Source organism: Solea solea, chromosome 6 (genome assembly GCF_958295425.1).
Source record: "Solea solea chromosome 6, fSolSol10.1, whole genome shotgun sequence".
Lineage (NCBI taxonomy): Eukaryota > Metazoa > Chordata > Actinopteri > Pleuronectiformes > Soleidae > Solea > Solea solea.
In genome coordinates, this window is record NC_081139.1 from 18,337,578 (window position 1) to 18,360,650 (window position 23,073).

Sequence of the window (23,073 nt, forward strand, 5' to 3'; positions counted from 1 at the left end):
TGCTTTGTACCGCGGTAGGAGGTCAGACCTGAGTGTGACGTCACCTATGAGTTTACAGCGTTCCATTTGAGAAGTCAGGGAAAAGAACTACAACAACTACAACTGGAACGCACCATTAAACCTCGATCTCCAGGTGGCTGTCACTTGTGGTGCCTACACACACACAAACACACTCACACATATCCACCATGGCCTCATCCCCATGGCTAATTAATTAAACTAATTAAGGGTCCTTGTGTCAGTTCCATTGCCAGACAATGTCCAAGCCTTATCTCAGTCCCACAAAACACTTGATCACTATAGCTGCTGTGTTTGAGACGTTCCCAAGAAGTGATTAATTAATTCATGAGCGGCTCAAACGCACACCACATCCCTGTGACATCAAAGTGACAGCGCCCGTGAATGTACGGGAGGAAGAGGACACTGCGAGTGTGAAAGTGGCATGTTCAGAGCAAGTCTGTTGATCACACATAAAAGGCCGACAGATGAGCTGAATGTGAGGGTTAAAGGGCAAAGCTTAGTCGAAATCTTTGAGGGATTTAAGCTGCATCTGGCGTCCTCTGATACGTCTAACCGCCGTTAATAATTTATCATTAAATTTGCTCTGAGTGAATGTTTTAAAATGATTCACACACGCACATCTCTGAGTAAACCTTCTTTCAGTTTCATCTGTTCTGTGTTGTTATCTTTAAAGAACACGCAATGCAATTCTTTTTTTTTTTGTTTTTTAACTGCAACACATCGCGGCTAATTACCAAGCGGGGAAATAACAGGGAGAGAATAATTGCACTTATTGTCTGAGGAGCTGCTCTTTCAAGAATCGTTCAAATAATTGAGAAAAAAATAAGCAACTAAAAAAATATGTGCATATCTGTTTGACGTCTTTGTTGCGCCTCCTCAAAGCTTAATGCCACAATAGACCTAAAGAGATTCAGTCTTGTCTCCGAGGAAAAGCAGCGCCTTTCAAGTGAGGTTCGACGAAGCTGCAAGACGGAGGGGGGAAAATTGCCAAAGACACACATTTGAAGATCAAAAGGGGCTGCACTGTGTGTGTGTGTGGGGGGGGGGGGGAGTGAAGGAGCCGCTGTGGACTTCAGCCATTAGCAGCATTTCCACAGCATTCTCCCAGTCTGGTCTGTCAGCTGCTTGAGTTGTGATTAAATTGACTGACGGTGTTTTGTGTGGGAAGTCTCCAGTTGACCTCTCTGACCTCAGCACAAACCATGCACGTATGCACAGCAACAGCACATGATGGACTGCATGCATGTGAAAGCAGTTCTACACACACACACACAGACACAAAGCGGAGTGGAGGTTTGAAGGGTAGATGGGCTAATCAGACAGACTCCTCCAGACCCTGGGGGACATGACCCTTCACCTGGAGGGGAAGACCATCTCCTCACGCTCACAGCAGGGAGTCGAGGTGGGGGTGGTCTCCTCAGGGAACTAGGTCTGTTTGCACTGTGTGTGTGTGTGTGTATGTATTTATGGAGGAAGGAAAGTTCAAAGGTGACAAAGGTGACGCTTGGAAGTCAAGTTCAACCCATTATCTATTTGAAACAGAGGAAGTTAATCAAATGTGAAGGCAGAAATCTATAAAACTCGGTGGTCCATTAAAAGCCCAATACGGAACATTCTGCATCATAAGACGTCTTGAAACAAATGGGAACTACATAAGTGTACACTCACCCACCACTTTGTTAGGTACACCTGTCCAATTCAGCCAATTATATGACAGCAACTTCATTAATTCCGTGATGGTCATGACTGTCTGCTGAAGTTCAAACCAAGCATCAGAATGGTCTAATTACCCACGCAGGAACATAATAACCTGACACAGACTCATGTAAGAACACCTACAGTCTGAGTTTGTTCCCTGTTGTTGGGATTAGGGGCGTGATTGGTTATGAATTTAGAATATTAATAATTGATTAATTATGGAATAATTAATTTCTTATAAAAAGTTGAGTCAAACTCAAATCGGGGCACCACTCCTCTCAAACAGAGGAGAACAATCGGTTCTGAATGAACCATTAATTCATAACCTCCAAAAACAGTCTCATAAATTAAGCCGACTACCAATTTGGATTATGATTAATAATTAACTTAATAATTGATAAATCACAATACTACATCAATAGTTAGGTGAATTGAAGGATTGGAATTCTACAGGGAAGAGGTTGGCAATATACACACTTGTGCAATATTAATCAGACCAGACTGTATATTTTATAAAACATTTATTAAAAAGACATCAAAGATATAACCAAGAATATTTACTAAATGTAACTATATACAGTGTGTGTGTGTGTGTGTGTGTGTGTGTGAAAAAGAGAGAGTCTGTGTGTATGCAGGTCAAATGGTCAAGTCAGATAGAGGTAGACTACAAATCAAGATGGCGGTTGACGAAGAAACTACAACAAGATGGCGGAATCAAAGATGGCTTCTTGACCGCATGGCTGCTGTGTGTCTTGGTTAACTACTTTTGTAAAGTGAGATGTCAGGTTAGATGAGAGGTTAGAAGCATGCACATCTAGAGCTGAGAGCTAAGAAGCATGGACATCACTAACATCATATTAACCTAAATCTAGACATTACAACAACACTTTATGTGAGCAAGTAAGCTCAGTACAACATTTCATCTATGCTTAGCCAAGCAGTGTAATGCTATGCTAGGCCCAGTTACGTTACCAAGTCCTTAAAAGATGCCAAAGTGTCCTTTTGAGGTGCTGTCTGTTGGTCCAGGAACAGTAGATGGTTGACTGTGTTTCTGGTGTCTGTGGCTCAGGTTCCTCCTCACAAAGTTAGCTAGTTGGAGCTAACCTGGCTCTGGATCCTTGGTTGATCCTTAGTGTCGCTGCCTCTGATAAGAGGATAGCAGGCTGCTGTGAGCGGGCCTGCTCGAAGATCAACAGAGAGGGTCTCTTGCTGCTGGAAGCTTGTTAAGCTCTGTGCTGAAGGGTCTTTAGTCGAAGAGCTGACGTCTGTGTCCTTCCTGCACCTAGAAGGGCAGGGGAGAGCAGAGGAGCCTGTGTCCTCCGGTGAGATGGAGAAGAGAAGGAGCGAAAAAGAGAGAGAAGGAGGGGAAACCTGGCTTTTGTATGGCCTGTTTCATGGGGGTCACATGTCCCAAAGTGACCACTGAGGTGGGTTTCCCACTGATGTGTGGAAGATAAGGGATCTTTATTGACTGAGTTTTATGACACTCTTTGTCTCTGAGCAAGGGGCCATGTGTTCTCCATCCAAGATGCATGTGACTCCATCTTGAATGAGCTGATCCCCAACACTGTCCAGGCCGGTCAGTGGTGCACGATTGTTTGGGTGAAAAGAGACCATGAAGAAGACGGTAACTATGGGAACTTTCCCGAGATTATATATCTTATCTATTATATATCTTATATATTATTATAGGGAAATCCACGGGTATTCAAATACAGTCTTTACATCACATCGCTCGATGAAGAGACAAGACAACGTGGAGAGTATGACACAGAGCTAAAACACTGGTGGCATTGCTCAGTACTGCACTGACACCGATGTTTCCCTGCTCCAACACAGTGTTGGAAACATACAGGGCAGTGTTCCCTGAGCACCAGGGTTGGGAAACACTGCACTAAACCACCCAAAATGCCTCTAAAAGCAGTAGTACATATGCCAGGCCTGTAAGTGGCGCTGTAATGCTGCAACAGAAATACACCAAAAACACAGAAGAAGATGGAAAGCATGTACATTACTTGTGCACCGTCTACAAACTTCAAACACAAGAAGCAGAATGACGTCTAGCGGGGTTAAGGGTTAAAAAGGGTGGAGCTATGACGTCATTGTTTTCCCACAGTTGCTTATTGGTTGTATACTTAAAAACACAAAAGGTGCTTTTCCAAAAATTGCATTTAAGAGTTCCTAAAACTCTGGTTCCATGAGGATAAGAAGCCAAAAACGATAGAAAACTGTAGTGGATTCTCATCCTTGTTCGTTCGTGTCCTCAGACTTTATTTAAAGTCGTTCTGCCTGAGCCGCTCATGTGCTGCACAGTTGTCGGCTGTTTCTGTTTCTGTCCAATTAATTTAATCTGTTCCCAAATATTTTAGGAGACTAAACTTAACTTTTCAAATGACACAAAAGGATTATAATTGGTTCAAGGTTTTATGAAACTTGTGACACATAAATTACAGTTTGCAGAAAATTAGAAAAGAGCCTGTCTGCCTTAAAAATGACTCAACCATTAATCAAAATTACAGTGACTGCAAATATTACATGAACAAAGTTTCTGTTGTTAAGTCTTTTTCTCCGTGTGCAACCACGAGGACGAGTTTTAATCAGGAAAGAAAAAAAATCAATGTTTGAAGCTGTAGAAATAATGCATCGTGAATCTAGATCGTTTTTTATTAACTGACTGATTGTAATACTGATTGTGACTGTGTTTTCTAATGGGATGTTTTTAATTTTAATAGAGAAGGAATTTTTTTCTATTTCAAAAGGGAAAAAAATATACAGCAAAAATATGGATTGGGAAGGTGAGCAGAGGTCGAGAGGTCAAAGGTCTGTCCAAGCTTTTTTCCCTCTCTCCTCCCTCTCTTTGACCGTCCCACATTTTCTCCTTTCACTACAACCGGCCGAGGCAGATGAGTAAACATCTCTGAATCTGGTTCTACACCTGATTACTTCTCTTTCTTTTTCTACTATTATAGATCCTTGTTTCCACCAAGTGGTAAAGTTTAATTCATTCATTTACTTTCATTTTAATTATCAAAAGTTGAAAAGGCAAACAAAACAATCTGTCCCACTTTTTGGCAGCCTGTAGTTGAGGTACGTGACAAAGTGGTCCATCACCTAAAGGGAGGAGCGAGACACACGAACGTCAGCCCACTGACTGTTTGACACAGAACTGTCACACTGGAATGAAATGAGAAAACTCTAAAAACGTGCCATTTTAAAACATAACATACAGAACTTTAAGGCCAAGAACTTGTGTGGTGTCGTCCAGCTCAGCTCACTATAGCACAGTATGGAATGGTAAAAACTGACCTGGCTTAAGCACGATGGTGTCAGCTACGTAAACATTAAACATTGTACCAGCGTGACACAGTAGCCCGCCAACTTTAAACTTAAAGGTTGTGGGATTGAGTGAGTCTACATGTCCATGTCTAAAAGTAGCAGTTAGCCACCAGGGGGCGACTCCTCTGGTTGCAAAAAGAACTTTGAATTTGAATGGAAGTGTGTGAAAATGAGCTTCCACTTCTCACTTGATTTACAACATCAATAAACACGTTCCTGAGGAGTTAATGCCTCAGTCACTGGTTTCAGGAACAGTTTTAATCAAACAATAGACAATTAAACACGACACATACTGTATGAATGAACAACGGTGTGATTGACAGCTGGTGTCGTCCAATAGGAGCCCGAGAAGAAGACTACGTCCACTTTTATACTTTATACACACTCTATGGTCAAAATACACTTTGACTCGTCGCTGTGCAAATAATAGTGATTTGATTCAATAGTTTTTTAACACATATTTATTCGGAGTTGAGTTTCTATCCGCAACATAAGCCTGATATTTGGTCTCGTCTCCTCGGGGAACAGTTTGGTTAATTAGCTGACAAACGCTCCGCGCTCGTCTCCACCTCGTTTACTAACTGCCTGCTCGCTGTTTGATGCTGAGGTGGTGGTTGATCACGGAAAGAGGCTGCAGTCTGCTGCGTGTGGGCTTCATAACATTGTAACAGGAGAAATACTGATTAGAGCATGTTTACCTCTGACTTGGACTGACTGTAGATGGTGATTTGTTTATTCGGTTCTCTTGTTAGATCTTTGTTCCTGGGTTTTTCTTGTGTTTAGGTTTTTCATACATCACTGGACATCATGTGACTTGGTTTGTTTTCACCTCTGTGGTGGCAGGCAAACAGTTTAAAAGTTTTAAGAGTCCACTGTGCACTTTAAATCCACACAGATCGGACAGAATATCACAATGAATAATATGTGACTCTTGTGACGCTCCTGCTGTGCTTTTCGTGAATATGGAAACAGCTGGAGCGGATATTATTCCATACCTGCAGTAACCTGAAATCTTCACCCTTCTGATAATCTTTCCCTTGTCGCGACCTCTTACACATCAAAATGAAAGCGTGTAGAATAAACAGGACTAATAAAGTTAATAAGGTTTGGATTGTGTATGTGATACTCATCACCACGCCTGTTTCCTGTGGGCTCCCACATCTGTCGTCTCTCAGGATCTTTGGTAAAATGTTCTCCCATTGACTTGTTTTGTCGTCCCGTGACACAACAGTGATGCACCGTCTTCTTTTTATGAAAGCAGCGGACAGAGAGATGAGTCGCGTCTATGGATTTGAAGAGTGCAGCTTCCTGCCAAAATGGCGTTGTTTTGATTCCAAGTGTTGCATGACAGGACCGTGTGATGTCGGCTACCGGAGCTCTAGAGAGTACTTCCTCCTCGTGTTTGTTTTTGTCTGGATTTACTTCCTGTGTTTCCACCTTTGAGGTCGTCGATCCTCGCCTGATTCTCATGAGTTTCACATGTGGTATTATCTCTTGTCTCTCTGATGTATTTTAGTCTCTGGACTCCTCAGTCTCTTTGTCAGTTTGTCTACGCTCTGCTTTGCTGTGTTTGGTTACCTGTTCCTGCTTCTTGTGTTTCCCGCAGGTATTTTTGTTTCATCTATTTTTGCTGTACTCTCCTGTCTCGGTTTGTTTTGCCTCTTCTGTCTGTACCAGTCGGCCTTGAAGTGGACCGGTACTGTCAGGTATTCAGTACCGGCACTTCTTCAACTTGCTGTTTTTGTTTGTGGAGCGGCATTTCTCATGAGTGGGGTGATCGGTCCAATTTTTTGTTATGGCCCAGAATAAAATTTTCCCAGGGTGCACTATGTGACGTTCTCACTAGAGTGTAGTGTTTTTCTTAAGGACAATATCGACTGCAAGTGTTTATAATTATATTCACTAACCCGGTCGGAATAAGGGCCTTTCTGCATGGAGTTTACATGTTCTCCCCGTGTGTGAGTGGGTTTCCTCCAGGTTCAAGTACAAAAACATGCAGATTTGGGGATTAGGTAAATTGGACACACTAAATTGACTGTCGGTGTGAGTGTAAGAGTGGACGGTTGTTTGTCTCTATATGTCCCCCCCAGCGACCCTCAATCATGTGGAGGATAAAGCAGTAGAAGATGGATGGATGGTGTAAATATTTAAATAAATAGATGTTTGTTAATATCATGAACATCTTCTGGTATCTTTTATTTATTTAAAATGATTTTTCGCATGGATACGTGAAGTACTTGCACTTGTAATGAGTAAACAGCTGAACTAACACGGACGACTGCAGACGGTTACTCGTGCATGCTGGGACGTCTGTGGTGGGCTGATGTTTGGCAGCACCTGTGCTTCACACCTACTCATCGCTTACAGACTCACAGCGATTTGGTTTTCTTCTTCCTCTGTGCACGATAAGTTAAGAGCGGTGACAGTAATCCATGGCGTAGCCTCCCCCCCCCCCTCCCCGCGCGGTCACGGCTGTCACCTTTGCCTCTCCAGGAGCAACTGAGCCGCTCACCGGATTTAGAAAGGCACCTATAGAAACCACTGCTGCTCCTGGTGCTTTTGGTTCCGCCAGACTCCTGATGCAACGCACACTGACAGATGCCAAAAGACTCTACAGCAAAAATAGAATTCCAATTTCACCGGGTTCAGTGCGCGATAAAACACAGAGCCATCTTCAATTGTAACTAAAGGAGATTAAAGAGAAAAGGGGGGGGGGAGGGAATATATAGATCATGGCTTTATTAACTATAGTAACAGAATTTTCCATGCAAAGAGAGTCGGAGTGGGGGAGGGAGGGAGGGGGGCAGAGCGGGGGGGAGGTGAAGAAACGAGCATCTTGTGCTTTGCAAGGCATTTATCATAATGTTCGCGCCACAAGATCATTTGCCTCTTGACAGGATCATTACCAGATTCAGTGCTCCCACGACCATTACGCAATTTCAGCGTTCCTCCTTGGATGGAATTTTAATTGAATTAGCCCGGCTGGTTACACATGGTGCAAACGATAACATTTTCTGTCTATCTGGGCTCATTGAATCTGCTTGCGGGGGGAGAGAGAGAGAGAGAGAGAGAGAGAGAGAGAGAGAGGGAGGGAGAGAGAGAGAGAGAGAGAGAGGGAGGGAGAGAGAGAGAGAGGGAAGTGCTGACGGTTTACGGCAGGCCAGGAAAAAAACCACCCAGGACACAGTGGTTTTGGTTCATTCTTGGTTCAGTCTTGGTTCAGTCTCCTTGTTGCTCCTTGACTCCATGTTCAGCAACAAATACATGTTGAATTGATGTGATCCAGCCGATGCACCACTGTATTATACAGCCAGAGCCGCTCTTCCATGTCAGTGCTCGGGTAAGCTGAGGGCAGTGCAAGCATGATGTACAGTCGGGGGGTAAACGTGTTCGTATTAACACCTCCAGAGAACCAACCCCGAGCAGCCACTCGAGTGCATCCCCCATAAGAATGATTAATGACGCCGGTCCTGTTGTGAAAGGCAGGGAGACGGAGGAGGGAAGCCATCACGCTGCAGGCTGACAAGAAAACTTGCACTTGACTGTGAACATTTTGAGCCTCACTTCTTTGACACTAAAATATTGGCACATTCCATTAAGACGCTACAATGGATGAAAGAGAGAATGTGCTGAATATCAAGAGGAAAAAACCTCAGGAATGCAAAAATCTACTTCTTCTTCAAATGCTGACACAAATGTACATGTGCAAATCTAAAAAGGACAGACAGGATTCAAATTCAGCCATCCAGTAGGAGCTCGAGGCACAGCAGGATCCATGAACTTTAGACATGTAGGAAATGAAATGAAATAAACCTAAATGAATTAAAAATGTAAATAAACACTAAATATAATTAGAAACATAAATAGTCTGTGTAGTACTGACACATGAGCCCCTTTTCCACGAGCGCTACTTGACTCGCCTCGGCACGGCAATTTTGCTTTTCCATTATTGATAGTACCTGCTACTTTTTTTAGTACCTGCTCTGGTGAGGTTCCAAGCGAGCTGAGCTGAAAACTATGTGTGATGTCATCAGACTGCCAGCCACTGATTGGTCAGAGAGGGTCGTCACAGGAAGAGACAAGACGTCCGACACAAGAATCAAAGCCAACAATGCCGAACTGTAGATCAGTTAAAAATACTAAAACGTAGGTAAATTAAAGCCCCACAAACACACTCAACAAGGCAGCAGGAAACCGACAGCTCTTGAGTCTTTGTGAACTAAAAACACAGAATTTCTCAGTGGACTTTGGTGCACAGTGACTGGTGTAACTTAACTTTAACAAAGTGGGGGAAATTTGCTTTTACAAACTTGAGTCTCCAGTCAAGAAGGCTGTCTAACAGTTGGCAGCAAACATGTTCTTAGATTGTATTTGGTGACCTGTTGGTTTATTGGCTAAAATCTCTTCTCCTTGTGTCCCTGCAGGTGAATGTCAGTATCTCTTACAACCACACTTAAAAAAACCCTGAAATATAACTTTAACTGCGTATTCAAGACAGTGTAAATGTTAAAAAAAGCTCTGGGCTCCAGTTTTTTGTGTCAGCGCGAGTGTGAGCGAAAAAACAATCCTAAGATTTAATATCTGTTTGACAATTCTATTAAACCTGATAAAAACTACTTTGAAACGTCCACACCTTGTAATATTTGTCTCAACCCTGCAGGGTTAAAGCTGACGCCAGCTTTTCATCAGCAGTTTAATAAAATCCCCCGGTGACTGATGAGTTTAAAAATCAGTTCTGTAATATCACGTCCTATAAATCATGACCAACATCTGACAGTGATGAACTTCTTAAAACAGGCGTATTCTGGCTCGTCGCCGACAGGATTGGGCATGCGTACTTCTCATCACCTTAACTCCTACACCGTTTGCGATATATAGAAAATTCAGGGAAGCAGGGAGCAGAGAAACATCTAAAACACGCAGGGCAGAGGGACCAACATAGTTTAAATAGAAACGCCTGCACATGAACTCCAAAAACTTAAAGTCCAGGCCATTTTTTGTACATATGTAAAATGGCTCAAAGTTCAAATTGTAAATGTGAAATTGTTTGTTTATGGTCATTTTAGAGTTCCTATTTTGACTTCCATACAAATCATATCTGTTTTTTGTCTTTTATTCCTCTAAACTGTTACTGCACAGACACAGTAATGTTGAATAACTGCCAAATATTAGTTATCTTGGAAAAAGGCGGCAGAAGAATTCACTCATTGAACATTTTTTGACAATTCTAGAGCCGTAAAATCTGAATAAATCCAGGTAGCCTTGTTATAGTTATGGTCATACGAGGGTTAAGTAACTACTATGACACAATATGGTTTTCCAGGTGATTGTAGGTGTTTGAACGACTGTACAAAATAATAAAAGTCAAGTAAAAACAATGTGTTAGTTATGACTTACTTGTCACTAAAGCTGATAATCTCCTCAGGATTCAGTTGTGATAATATTCCCTGTGTAAATAAGAGGAAAGTAAGAGGTCAGGAAATAAAAAATACACATATATATTATATAAAGTAACTGTAATAAACTTCATTATATCACCATATACTGTTGTACCTAACCTACTGTACATGAAATGAAATCCCACGTCACACCTTATTTAGCAAAAAATGTTTAATCTCTCCTTGATGCGTGTTTATTTACAAGTAGTTAATCTGCAAAATAGGAAATAACAGAATATTTACACAATGAATGTTGAACCTGCAAACTTGTGACAGTCGCTTCAAGTCTGAGGTCTGTAGTATTAAAAGTCCTTTGCTTTGCCTTTTCCTAGGAGCCTATATGCACTTTCCTTCTTTGAAAAACAAATAAAAACATCACATTTTCAGAAATGGAGAACAGCAGGGGGAGAAAAACAAAAACAAAAAAACAGAATGGTGTTTTGGAAAAAGGCATAAGTGTGACTTAGTTTGTCCGTAGAGCTGGGGGATTAAACATGAGATACGCGGCTTTGTGCTGAAACTGTAGGCAGTGAATTCACGTGAGTTCCTTTGTTCTGATTGGACATAAAAACAGCAAAACATCCCGGCGACTCTGTCAAACTACGGTCGGCAGCAGACGCTGCTCCTCTACATCACAGCAAACACAGCAGACCTCGGAACATGCAATGATGTCCGCTATGACAATGAAGGACAGAGCTGGAAAGTTTGTGTGTGGACGCTCTTAAAAAGGCAAGTAAAAAACAAACAAGAAAAACACACCCCGACCCAAATAAAGCATGAACCTGAGAATAACTGAGAATGTTTGTCTTTAAAAAGAAGAAGAAGAAGAAGAAGAAGAAGAAGAAGAAGAAGAAGCCTTCACTTGTGTTTGTGCACTGCTGAAGTCTGCACCAGCAGCCGTCTTTGTCTTTTCTTTACCGTGTGATCAACTGTGACAGCAGCGACATGTTCACATACAGCAGAAAGGTCAGCTGGACAAAAACCAGGAGAATGAGGTGTTCAAAGCATATTTTGGCAACAAGAGAAAGGATTTTAACTGTAATTTCTCGTCTAATGCGAGCAGAGCTGTCCGATGATACAAAAAAAAACCATTATGTCCGAACAGACGTTCACTTAACTTAGGCTCAGAGCACAGAGTCACATCAGACAAAATGGCAGCTTTAACATGAATTTGGAAGGATGTGTGTTTCCTATTTTCAGATGTGACTTCCATCTATACACGTCTTATTGGACATCGTTCTCTCACAGATCTGTATCACACAGTCATCATTGTAAATGTAAATGAGAATAAAGATGTAAAAATTCCCCTCTGATATCGCGATCGTAATTCCTGTCAAAAAAATCGCTATCAGATATTTATTCCAAATGGTTCAGCCCCAGATGTAACAGAGGATTGTTCTCTTTTTAAAAGAAACCCAAGACATTGACAGCATTCATGATCAGCACAAAATGACAGCCCTAATATCTGATAGAAAAACAAGGTACGAGGTTAAAGCAGCAGGTCACATTTCCATCACAAAGACAACTGATGCTCATTTTGATCCATGAGATCAGGAAAAAAACAAACAAAAAAAAACACCTCGAGTTCCGTCAAGTACTTAAAAAACTTTCAGGCAAACTAAAGAGAATTTTGTCTTCTGCGTACCGTCGAATGTACAATTTACATGTGGAAAAATAAAAAGACAAACCTGATGATAAAACAAAAATGGCATATAGCTTTTGCTCATGGTGAAAAGTATACAATTTACAAATGAAAACATCAACGAAAACATTTTTACAGACCACAGTTTGGTTTTTTGGCAAGCAGAAAATAAAACAATTACTTCTCACCACAAATCATGACTTAGAAAAAAAAGAAGAGAGCGATAGAGACAAAGGAATCCTCTAAGGAGAGCAGTAATAAAAAAAAAAAGCTTAAGCCACACATGGCAATAGGCTAGTTTTGAAAGAAGAGCCGTGGGCTAAGTGGAGGATTACTCAGCCTCGCGTCGCTAATGAGCAGAGGTGTCTCACCTCTGAATTGTTCTATCCTCTTGTTCTCCCCTTATGGATAAAAAAGCAAAATCCCTGTCTGAAATAGAACAGGTTAGAGGTGGAGAGAAAACACTCACTTTATCTTTTCCTTTCCCCCTCTTTTATTTGAGCATTAACGTTGAGAAAATGATTAAAAAAAAAAAAGGCGGCTTTAGGCTGGAAACTTTGTTTCATCACTCCACTAAGCTGCGTCTGACCTCACCAAGGCTCCTGCAGCCACGGAAACAGAGTGTGAGAGCAGCGAGACTTTGCTGCCACAGATCCCCCGCGCTGCACAACCACCGACCCTGGACCCTGGACCCTGGACCCGCGCAATCCTCACAGACTCAAGACGTCCGTGGCTGCGGTGTTTCAAATCAGAGCAGATGGGGAATATTTTGCGGTAGTGCAATGTAGCTACTTCATTGTTCAGTCACCATAATACGGTGTCTCCCAAACTTTCTACACGAGGACCCACTTTTTTTTTTTGTTTTTTGTTTGTTTTTTTTGAAGGTGGCAAACTATCGTGAGCAAATCACAACATCGATGAGGACAAGAGCAAATGTGTCCATTCATTTACAGCCACATCTGTGACACCTAATATTAGTTTTGAATTTAAATTCAAATCATTGGACTACAACTTCATTTTAGACTTGGTATTTCAAACATATACACATTCATCTAAACTAAAAGGTTGGGAAAATTTGTTTAGGGACCCTAAAAAACACATCTCCAATGACACATCTGTGGGTCCCGACCCAGTCTTTGGGAACCACCGAGCTGTCGCTTCCTGACCCTTGAACCAAAGAACCAGCCTGAGAGCCAGACGACAGTGCGCTCACCGTAAAAGCAACAATATCTGGCTTCCTGAAACCAAACGATTGCACCGATTGGACGAGCAGCAACGTCATCACCGCGTCGCCGCTCTTTTCCCGCTACTTCCAACAAGGATCTAAAATGGGACTCATTACTCAAACGATTCTTTTTCAGTCACTAGGCATTGTTTATATTTTTAAAAAATCATAGCACATTCCATCTAACAAAATGTCTTTGCACTAAACAACATTCAAAGAAAACATGGCACAGTACAACTTTTTTGTTTCTTTTTCATAGTTTTTTCCTTTTGTCTACGTAGGTTTTCTTTTTTTTCTCCTTTTGTACTTGAAATAGCAAATCATGTTTTTTTTTTATTGTGTTTGTTTTAAAACGAGAAGGAAAACAACTCAAATGTTTGCTCCCTAATCTTTCTTTTAAAAACGTAGCTGTATTTTATATATAATATCTATATAGTCTTCCTTTGTAACGTTTCTGTAAATTGTGCAAATTCAGCAGTAATACAAGTGGCGAGAGATCAGAGAGTGGGCAGTTGATTACATTTATACAAAAAAGAAAAAAGGGAAAAAAAACAACAACTATCAACCTTTAAAACGGTGACACCCCCGGCGGGGTCACGTGACCTTGACAGCCTCGTCTCCATTGGCTCAGCACAGATTGGTCCAATCCTGTGAACAGGGATGCCATGTGTGTGTGTGTGGAGTTCATGTTCAGGCTTCCACTGTGTGTTTGTGACCACTGCACAAAACTCCTGAAATCAAAATCAAGCAAACCACCAAAGACACCAACATCCACGATAATCAAATGCTGTCAGTCGACAAGTTTCTCCACAGTCCAGTGTCCCAGTGTCTCACACTGTCCAGGGCGCGCACACAAACACACACATACACATGTAAGCGCACACATGCCCGCCCATCTCTGCCGAACCCCGCCCCCTCCCCAGGTTCTCAGTATACTGCGTCAGTCCTTGTGCAGTTTGTCTGTGTCGTTGGGGGCTGCAGTTTTGTTTGTTTTCTACGAGAGAGGAGCGAGAGAGAGAGAGAGAGATAGAGAGAGAGAGAGAGAGAGAGAGAGAGAGAGAGACGAATGGAGACGAGGAGTGAAGAGGAGGAGGTGCGAGGTGCTGGATGGTCCTCAGCTGCTCAGGGCCATTGTGTCGATGACCTGCTCCAGTTTGCTCCTCAGTCTCTGTCTCCTCGCCTGCTCGTCCCGCTCCAAAGCCGACAAGATCTGAGGACACGGAAGAAGGGAAGAGGTCAGAGGAAGCGCTCGCTTTCAGAACATGGAAGGATTCTTCACACACAAAGCACAAACCAACGAACTAATACAATTAGAAAATGTATAATTAAGAACAAAGTGTCACTGTGCTACTGAATTTTAAATACATATGTTTTGAGACAGTAAATGCTTTAGTAAAAGCTGGCACTCAAACAAAAACCTTACAAATAAGGACCAGATAAAGTTGCTAATTGCTACTGCTAATCTGCCTGATCATGTTTACACTTAAATCAATGAAGCAAACTGAAACTCTTCTGAGCCTGTTTGATTAGAAGCAACAACACGTGTGAGAAGTCCGAAAAAAAAGTGTAAGATTCCGTCGCTCTCATTTGATGAAAATGTCCTCACCTCATCCTTGTACTTGACAATGTAGGAGTAGATCTCGTGCAGAGCCGACATGCTGTTGAACTGGTTGGCGTGGAGGCGTGACTGCTCTGCTAAGTAGGCACTCATGTCCTGGTCACTGATGGCCGACATCCTCGAGATGTCAGAGTAGTACCTGCACAGACACAACATCGAATCAATAAGTTGAAAACTCTGTGTAGCATTTAAGGGTTTATTCAGGGAAGACTCTTCACTCTTTACTTGGTCACTGACGATCAGAACAAACTCTGACAACATGAACAGTGTCCGCTTATCTCAGTCTGCATTTATGAAGACAGGTTCTAAAGAATTTCTATTGCACTCATCGACCTTTTATCAATACTGCATATACCAGAGCACACCTGATCAGAGTGTTAAAACGTAAACAAATAACAACAAAAAGGAATAATTAAATAATAATAATAAGAGTCACCGTATCTCTCACTCCATCTTAATCTAATGTGACTATACCAGTGTGTGAAGTACAGTATATGTGAGGAAGAGGAGGATGATGAGAGAGCAAATGATCTTATTTGGAATAAATCTGCCTCCTGTGAAAAGTCTGGAGCTGACTTTAATCGACATATTTACACCACTGTATATTAACGTTGGTGATAATGGTGTTACTTTAAGAGCTCAATATTTTCTTGGAATTAAAGGATTCTTAAAGGATTCTTCATCAAAAGGTAGAGATAATCTGTGATTACAGCGTCAAAAGCCTTTGGCAAATCAATAAACAAACCTGCACAATGTTTCTTACAACAAACACCAGGGAGTTCATTATTTACAGCCACAGTTTCTGGTGCAATTTTAAACCAAATGTCAAAGCAAGTGACACGTTTTGCTCATGTACCTTTCTACCCAGTTCTTGTAGTTGGGGATGTCTTTAGCGTAGAGCAGCTTGTTGGAGGGCGAGTCCTTCCCCAGTTTATGCTCTGATGTTGAACACGAGTCCATGAAGGTCTGAGCCACCACAGATAAGCAGGCGTCTGTGATGCTGTTCTTGTGGATGTCGAACACAAACTGCGGATTCTTGATCACATTCACCCAAAACCGCAACGGAAGACTAGAGCGATTAAAGGTATGAAGGGAAAGGGATAAAAAAAGGAAGGGGGAGGGAGAGAAAGAAGAGTTGCAGTTAGAAGGACTTGACAGTTTCTAAAGGCGCAGAGAGAACTGCAGCGAATGAAGCTGCATAAACACTCAGGCTGAACAAAGGAGACGGAGTGATTAAATACCTGAGGGAGGGGAATTTAACAACACTGTACATTCTGCTGCACTGCTGCTGTTAAAGTGCTGCAAAGTGCTGTTGATTACCTATTTTTAGTGGCTTCATCGGGTACAAAAACCTTGCTAATTTGAGTGTGAAAGAGGCTCAGCTCACCAGTTGCTCTTCCACGTGTGCCGCACATCAGAGTCTGATATGGAGTGTTTGTCCGCCTGCTCGTCCAAGAAGTCAAACATGTATTTGATGGCGAGGGGCAGGGCGCTGCCTCTGTGTGCTGTGCTGAAGATGGTCTCAAACAGGTCGTCTACAAACTTCTGGAGCGTTCCCTGAACATGACAAGCAATTATGGGTTATTTATATTATACAAGATAAAAAAAGTGAAATAGAAGTATGTGAGTGAGGTTGCGGTAGAAAACCACACCCAGAAAAACATACATCAGGTAAAATAATAGACACTGAGACATTTTAAATACATACAAAAAATTACTTCATGACTTCTGATAAAATAGTGATTTCAGGCTATTTTTCATAATGAAGGAAAAAAGACCTGCGGCATGTCGAGCTGGATTATTAAAGACGTGTGAATTATTGCTAAAATAATGTTAAATGAAAAGGGCTTTGGCTTCTTAAGACAGAACACTGCATCGTAAACATTAGTTTCACTCGATTAGGGACCAAACCAGGGCCGTCAAACTCTAATGACCTGGGGACCGATGAGCGTCTAGTCTGGTCAAAAGGGTAAGTAGGTAAAAACAATTCCATCATGAGATTGCAATAAAGATATCTTAAGTGCTTGCTTTGATATGGAATGATGTGTACATCACAATAGTAACATATTTATGATGCTAAATAACTCTGCATGAAATACATTTAGTGCAATGTTGAATTTAATACATCTAATAATGTGATCATTACGACCAAACACCTCATTATTACTATTATAATACATATTGCTAGGTTTGCCATGTTTTCACTGTAACATGATATTAATATTAAGTGGTTTCAGATTTCAGACACATCATGGGATCACTGGTCATGGTGTTGCTTAACTTAACTGTTGTTTCCCAGTATCGCTGTGTCGCTCACAAAGAAAGTGATTTGTTTTATGTCAAGACAGAACGAGGCAGCAGCAACAACAACAACAACAACACACAACACTGCACTGGTAAAGACACAAACACACAAAGAAGTGAATTCTACTGCTTAAAAAAGAACCCAGTTCTTGACTCCTCCCACCCCTGCACTGCAGGTGTATACACACAAACGCTCCCTCGGTCCGGTCTGATAGTTTTGCTTCACAGTTTTGCCTGTTATATTCTAAATAATATTGAATTGTGTTCATGAGGACCAAACAGAGGCTAAACAACAACAAAGGTCCCTCAGCTTTCAAACCAAAAAGCATTTAAGGCCTTCATTTTCATTTTAAGCCTTCAGATTGAACAAAATCTTATTTAAGCAATCTACAAGTTCAATCTGCACTTTTCTATTTGTTCACTCAGCCACAAATCAGCTTCCAAAATACACAAAGCTGTGGGAGCTGTAATAAATAAGAACAAACTGCATCGCTCTGAGCTCCCCCATTGTCTTCATCCGCTTTGCATGTTAATCATTTCCCAGCACTGGCTCCCTCTAACTTTGAACTTTCCTACCTGGAGCTGGAACAATGGAAATTTAGAGCTAATGAGAAAAACATCGCAGCAGAGGATGTACCAGCTGAGCGGCATCACCAGAGTTCTTAGTGCTCGCAAATGAAAGCAAAAGCCCGACACTGTTCATCAGCTGCATTAGGGACTTTTCTGTGTTTGTGTTTGCAACGTTTCAATTGCATGATGTGGATTTGGGACAAAACACCGGGGTCTATGTGTTGAACATTTAGTTTATGTTGAACATTTGGTATTTGTTGAGTCGTAAACATGATGAGCTGTTTTGCTTCAATGTCCTTTTAAACCTTTACATATAAATAATGACTTTTTTTTTTATGTTACCACAGGCTGCTGTGTTTGTGTTCATGATATTAATGTGCAAGAAAAACTGGGGTCCATGTGTTTTAATGTACGGTATAATTCTGAATATGATAACCTGGCTTTTTGTTTGAGACTAATAAAAATAAATCAATCTTTTAGAATTATTATTATCATATTAATGCATTGCTCAGAAGAGGAAACAGGTCTTGCTTTTAAGCAAACACAAATACGCTTCCCCCATTATTTCTAAATAACTTAGTGAGGGCAACAGTGCACGACTGTTGCACCTGCACTTAACATTAACCTGTTTTACTTCATATAGGTAATTGCTATGAATGGTACAACATTATTTTGTTGTTGAAGCATCCCTTTCTGTTGTCGGTGTGCCCTGGTTCTATGCTGCCAGGTGGAGAATTGGTCCTCAATTGACTTACCTGGTTAAATAAAGGTCAAATAACAATAAATCATTTCTGTAAAAATGCCAAAGGTGTCCCAGTGTGTACCCCAGAACTAATGTATGACAATCTGCATTATACATGGATGATGTTCAACAAGCGATATGCTTGTGAAGTCCTTATTGGCACACTGTGTTGTATTGTTAGTGCTTTCCATTGTTACATTACATTACACAGTAGTTGAACTTGGTGTCACTGTATTTATTACTGCCTGCATTACTACTGTACCTTTTTAATAAACAGATAAATGAACAGATAAATAGACTGACAGCAAGTACAGGCTCTACAGTGTGCTTTAAGAAAGAAAAGGAGGGATTCAGTGAGTAATGATGGTACGGCCTAAAAGCCCTCAGGCCACCGACAGGGCCCACTAACACCGACCAAACAACTCAATAGTCAAAGGTCAACCTCCTAATTAAGACACACACACTCATTCCTGTGCATATGTTTGTCTTTGTGCAAAAGGTTAGGAAAAATATTAATGAGCTTTGAGACCACCACCAAACAAAGGTCAGTAGAGGCTGCTGGTGTGTTAGTGGGCAACATGACAAGGATGTGGGGGTGTGTGTGGGTGTGTGTGTGTGTGGGGGGGGGGGGGTTTGGCTTAATTGTGTGTGCGTTGAATATACGACGTCTCCATACCTTAGTGGCCAGCAGTCTGGTCAGGTAGATCTCAGAGACCATCTTGCTCCCTCTGTCCCCTTCCCTGTGGTCGGAGTGGTCGTGGTTCTTGACCAGGTGCCACAGTTTGGTTCCGCTCTCAAGGTCGGGGGTGATCATGGGCGTTCGGGAGCGCAAGCTGTCTGGACTGCTGGCCGTCCTCAGCATGCTCTCTGGAGGAGGAGGAGAAGAAGGAGGAGGAGGAGGAGGAGACATGGAGGACAGGTGAGCACAGAGGGCCAAAAAACATGAAAACAAACAACACAAATGAAGAGTGGAGCTTGGGTTTAGGGGTTTGGGGGATAAGAGGATCCACAGTGTAGGAAGAGTATGGTGTTCTGCTTTCCTTTAGCCGCAACGTAGGCTCATCTAATGTTTGTGGGAATAGTAATCTGTCAGGTCAGTGGTCACAGCAGGGTCAAATGTCCACGTGGGTTTGAAGTGAACCCCGTTCATTAGTTTGAGAAGCTGCAACTGGTGCCGCTGTGTCTACTTATTGCGACTTAATCAGCATTTCAAGGAAACCTGTTTAAACCACAGGTGACAAAACACATGAATACGAAATTATGAGGCAGCTGCACAGAGTCAACACTCTGTTGACCCTGTGTGAAGTTAAAAGCATTTTCTGTATTTTGACGGCTTCTTCTACTTCAACCAGAATACATTTGTCTGCCACTCTCTGGCCCTCTCTATTGGACACTGATCCTGTATCCTGTGACATGCCTTAAGTTTAAATGCTTGTCACTTGTGTGACACAGCAGGAAAGGATTGAGAGGTTCAAAACGTCAGGAGGGAAACATGAACCAGGGAAGTAGAGAGTAAGTCAGCGTGATGGGGCTGTTAGTGAGTATTTATGTGTATGTCACAGTGGGGAAAAGTGACAATAAAGAACAGAGGTCCACTTCACACCTGCCGTTAACACGCTCCTGTGTGCAAGGACCCGGAATGAGCTGGAGTCGTGTGTTTGAGGTTAAGCTGTTACCCAGAATGCAACAGATTCTGCATATTCAAACATTTAGGGGCAGAGTAAACCAGCTGTGTGTGACATGAAAGTCCACCTCTGCCCACGAGCAAAGCATAAAGAGCAAAGGAACGTCAGGATACTCTCCCTCTTTAAATTAGAAGGAAATTATACAGCTGGACAAGGAGCAGCTTAAGTGTTCCACACTGTTTGGTCATTTTCTGAGCAATATAACGAAGGGTTACTCAACGTAACCCCGGTTCTTTGATAACAGAGTGAGGTGTTTCACTATGGGATATCGCCTTGGCATGACCAACCAGGGAAGCTCCAATGGCACCACGTCTGTCAGTGACAGACAGGTCGAGCTGTGCTGGGGCACCGCCCCCTTCATACTATCACAGCCGACCCGCCCCTCAAAATCATTCAAGACCGGTTTCTTTCCGTGCCTCATGCAAGAAGGGGCGTGTGGTGAAACACCTCACTCTGTTATCAAAGAACCGGGGTTACGTTGAGTAACCCTTCGTTCTTTTTCTAACTTCGTTCGGTGTTTCACTATGGGAGATATAGACCACTCCCGGATTGCATATGACTCCCGAAGCCTAACTACCACAAAAGGTTGAGTGACAACATCACTCCAACCCCGGAGCACCGGCACCGAGCACCACCTGGGCCAAAGAAGGACCAGAGACATCTAGCCTGTAAAACTTGACAAAGGTGTGAGGCGTAGCCCAGCTCGCCGCAGCACAAATATCCTGAACAGACACCCCTCTAAACAGAGCCCAGGAAGCAGCTATACTCCTGGTGGAATGAGCACGCAAACCCTGGGGCGGCAGCAAACCTTTGCAACTGTACGCCACAGAAATGGCCTCCACAATCCAGTGAGACAGCCTCTGGCGGGACAATGGCTTGCCCTTATGGGTAGTGGACCAGGAAACAAACAGCTGGTCAGTACGCCTGAAATCTGCCGTCCTACTCACGTAGGACTGCAGAGCCCTCACCGGACACAAAGTGTTAAGCCTCTGCTCCTCCGTCGAGGAGAATGGAGGCGGGTGAAAAGCCAGCAACTCTACTGTGGGACACCTGTAAGCCGACTCCACCACCTTAGGCACAAACGCCGGATTGGGCCGCAAGCAAACCCTGTTGTTAAACCTCTCACGGGCCAGGCCCAGAGCGCCACGCGGTCTGGGTGGGGGTGGTAAATCTCCCTGTGTGCCTGGGACAGGAGGTCTCTGCGTATGGGCAGAGGCCAGGGGTCGCCCGCCAACATCTGAACTATTTCCGCCACCCAGTGTTTGGACGGCCATCTTGGCGCCACCAGTATGAGAGACAGATTCTGCTCCCTCACCCTGGCCAGGGTGGGGGAAATCAGACTGAGGGGAGGGAATGCGTAGAGCAGCACGTTTGGCCACGGGTGAGCCAGAGCATCCACACCGAGAGGTGCAGTGATGTCCGACAGGGAGAAAAACAGCGGACAGCGGGCGTTTTCCTGCGAGGCGAAGAGATCTACGGCGGCTCGGCCGTATCTCTTCCAAATCTGGTCCACAACCTGCGGGTGCAGAGACCATTCTCCGTACAGAGGATTCCCACGAGACATCAAGTCCGCCCCTCTGTTCAGAACTCCCGGCACATGTGTTGCCCTGAGTGATAGGAGCCTGGTGCTGCTCCACAGTATCATCTCCCGAGCCAACTTGTGTAACCGTAGTGAGCGAGTGCCTCCCTGACGGTTGACATAGGCTACCACAGTGGAGTTGTCTGTTTTCACCAGAACATGACGGCCTCGGAGAAATTGCAGGAAATGTTTCAGCGCTAGAAACACTGCCCAGAGCTCCAAAACATTTATGTGAATCTGGGCCATTTCTGGACCCCAGGAGCCATTCACTGCTCTGCCTGACATCGTTGCTCCCCACCCTGACAGGGAAGCGTCCGTCGTCATGGTAACCCTGGACGTCACCGTCCCCAGCGGGACCCCCGTGGTGAACGCCCCTGCGTTCCTCCACTGACGGAGAGACTTCACACAGGTCTGAGTCACTTTCACTCTGCGGTTGAGGTGACGGCGCGGGCACAGGCGCAAAGCTGCAACCCACCGCTGAAAATCTCTCATCATCAACAGACCTAAATGCACCACAGCTATCACTGATGCCATCAGGCCGAGCAGACGTAGGCATAGTCGAAACGACACGACTCTCCCCATCTGAAAGAGGGAGAGACACTGTGTGAGAGATTTTATTCTCCCGTCTGATAGCGTGACGCGATATGACAGGGAGTTTATTTTCAGACCCAGATACTCCGCACACTGTACGGGCTCTATCTGACTTTTCGTCCAGTTTATACTGAACCCAAGATCCCTGAGATGATTTATCACCACAGCAGAATCCATGACCGCCTGCTCGTGCGAGCCAGCGCATATCAGATAATCGTCTATGTACGAAAAAATTCTGATGCCTTTGCTCCGTAATGGAGACAGAGCCCCCTCCACACACTTGCTGAATACCCTCGGAGCTAACGACAGCCCGAACGGGACAGTTTGATACTCGTAGGTTTTGCCTTGGAAAGCGAACCTGAGATATTTTCTGTGTGCAGGGTGAATGGCGATGTGAAAATACGCGTCCGAGAGATCGATCGTTACAAACCAATCTCTCTGACGGATAGAGCGACAGAGCACTTTGTGTGTCAACATCCTGAATGTGTATTTCCGTAGGTGTTTGTTTAGCACACGGAGATCTAGGATGGGGCGAAGGGCTGTGCTTGCCTTCTTGGGAATGAGGAAGTAACGGGAGTAGAAACCCTGTTGTGACTCCTCGGCCGTGACAGCTCTGATAGCTCG

General features: G+C 43.3%; 1 protein-coding gene across 4 annotated transcripts in view; it reads right to left on the reverse strand.

The window, feature by feature from the left end:
- Positions 1–10,653: 10,653 nt before the first annotated feature.
- The window catches only part of LOC131460305 (plexin-A1-like), a 202,969-nt gene continuing 190,549 nt past the window's right edge, over positions 10,654–23,073 (reverse strand). For all 4 annotated transcript variants that reach the window (XM_058630649.1, XM_058630653.1, XM_058630650.1 and 1 more), the window contains exons 28-32: positions 19,271–19,461; positions 16,366–16,535; positions 15,835–16,047; positions 14,967–15,117; positions 10,654–14,570 (exon numbers count right to left, since the gene is read on the reverse strand). In XM_058630649.1, coding sequence (XP_058486632.1) covers positions 14,475–14,570; positions 14,967–15,117; positions 15,835–16,047; positions 16,366–16,535; positions 19,271–19,461 — 821 coding nt within the window. In that variant the 3' untranslated portion in view covers positions 10,654–14,474. The remainder of the gene's footprint in view (positions 14,571–14,966; positions 15,118–15,834; positions 16,048–16,365; positions 16,536–19,270; positions 19,462–23,073) is intronic.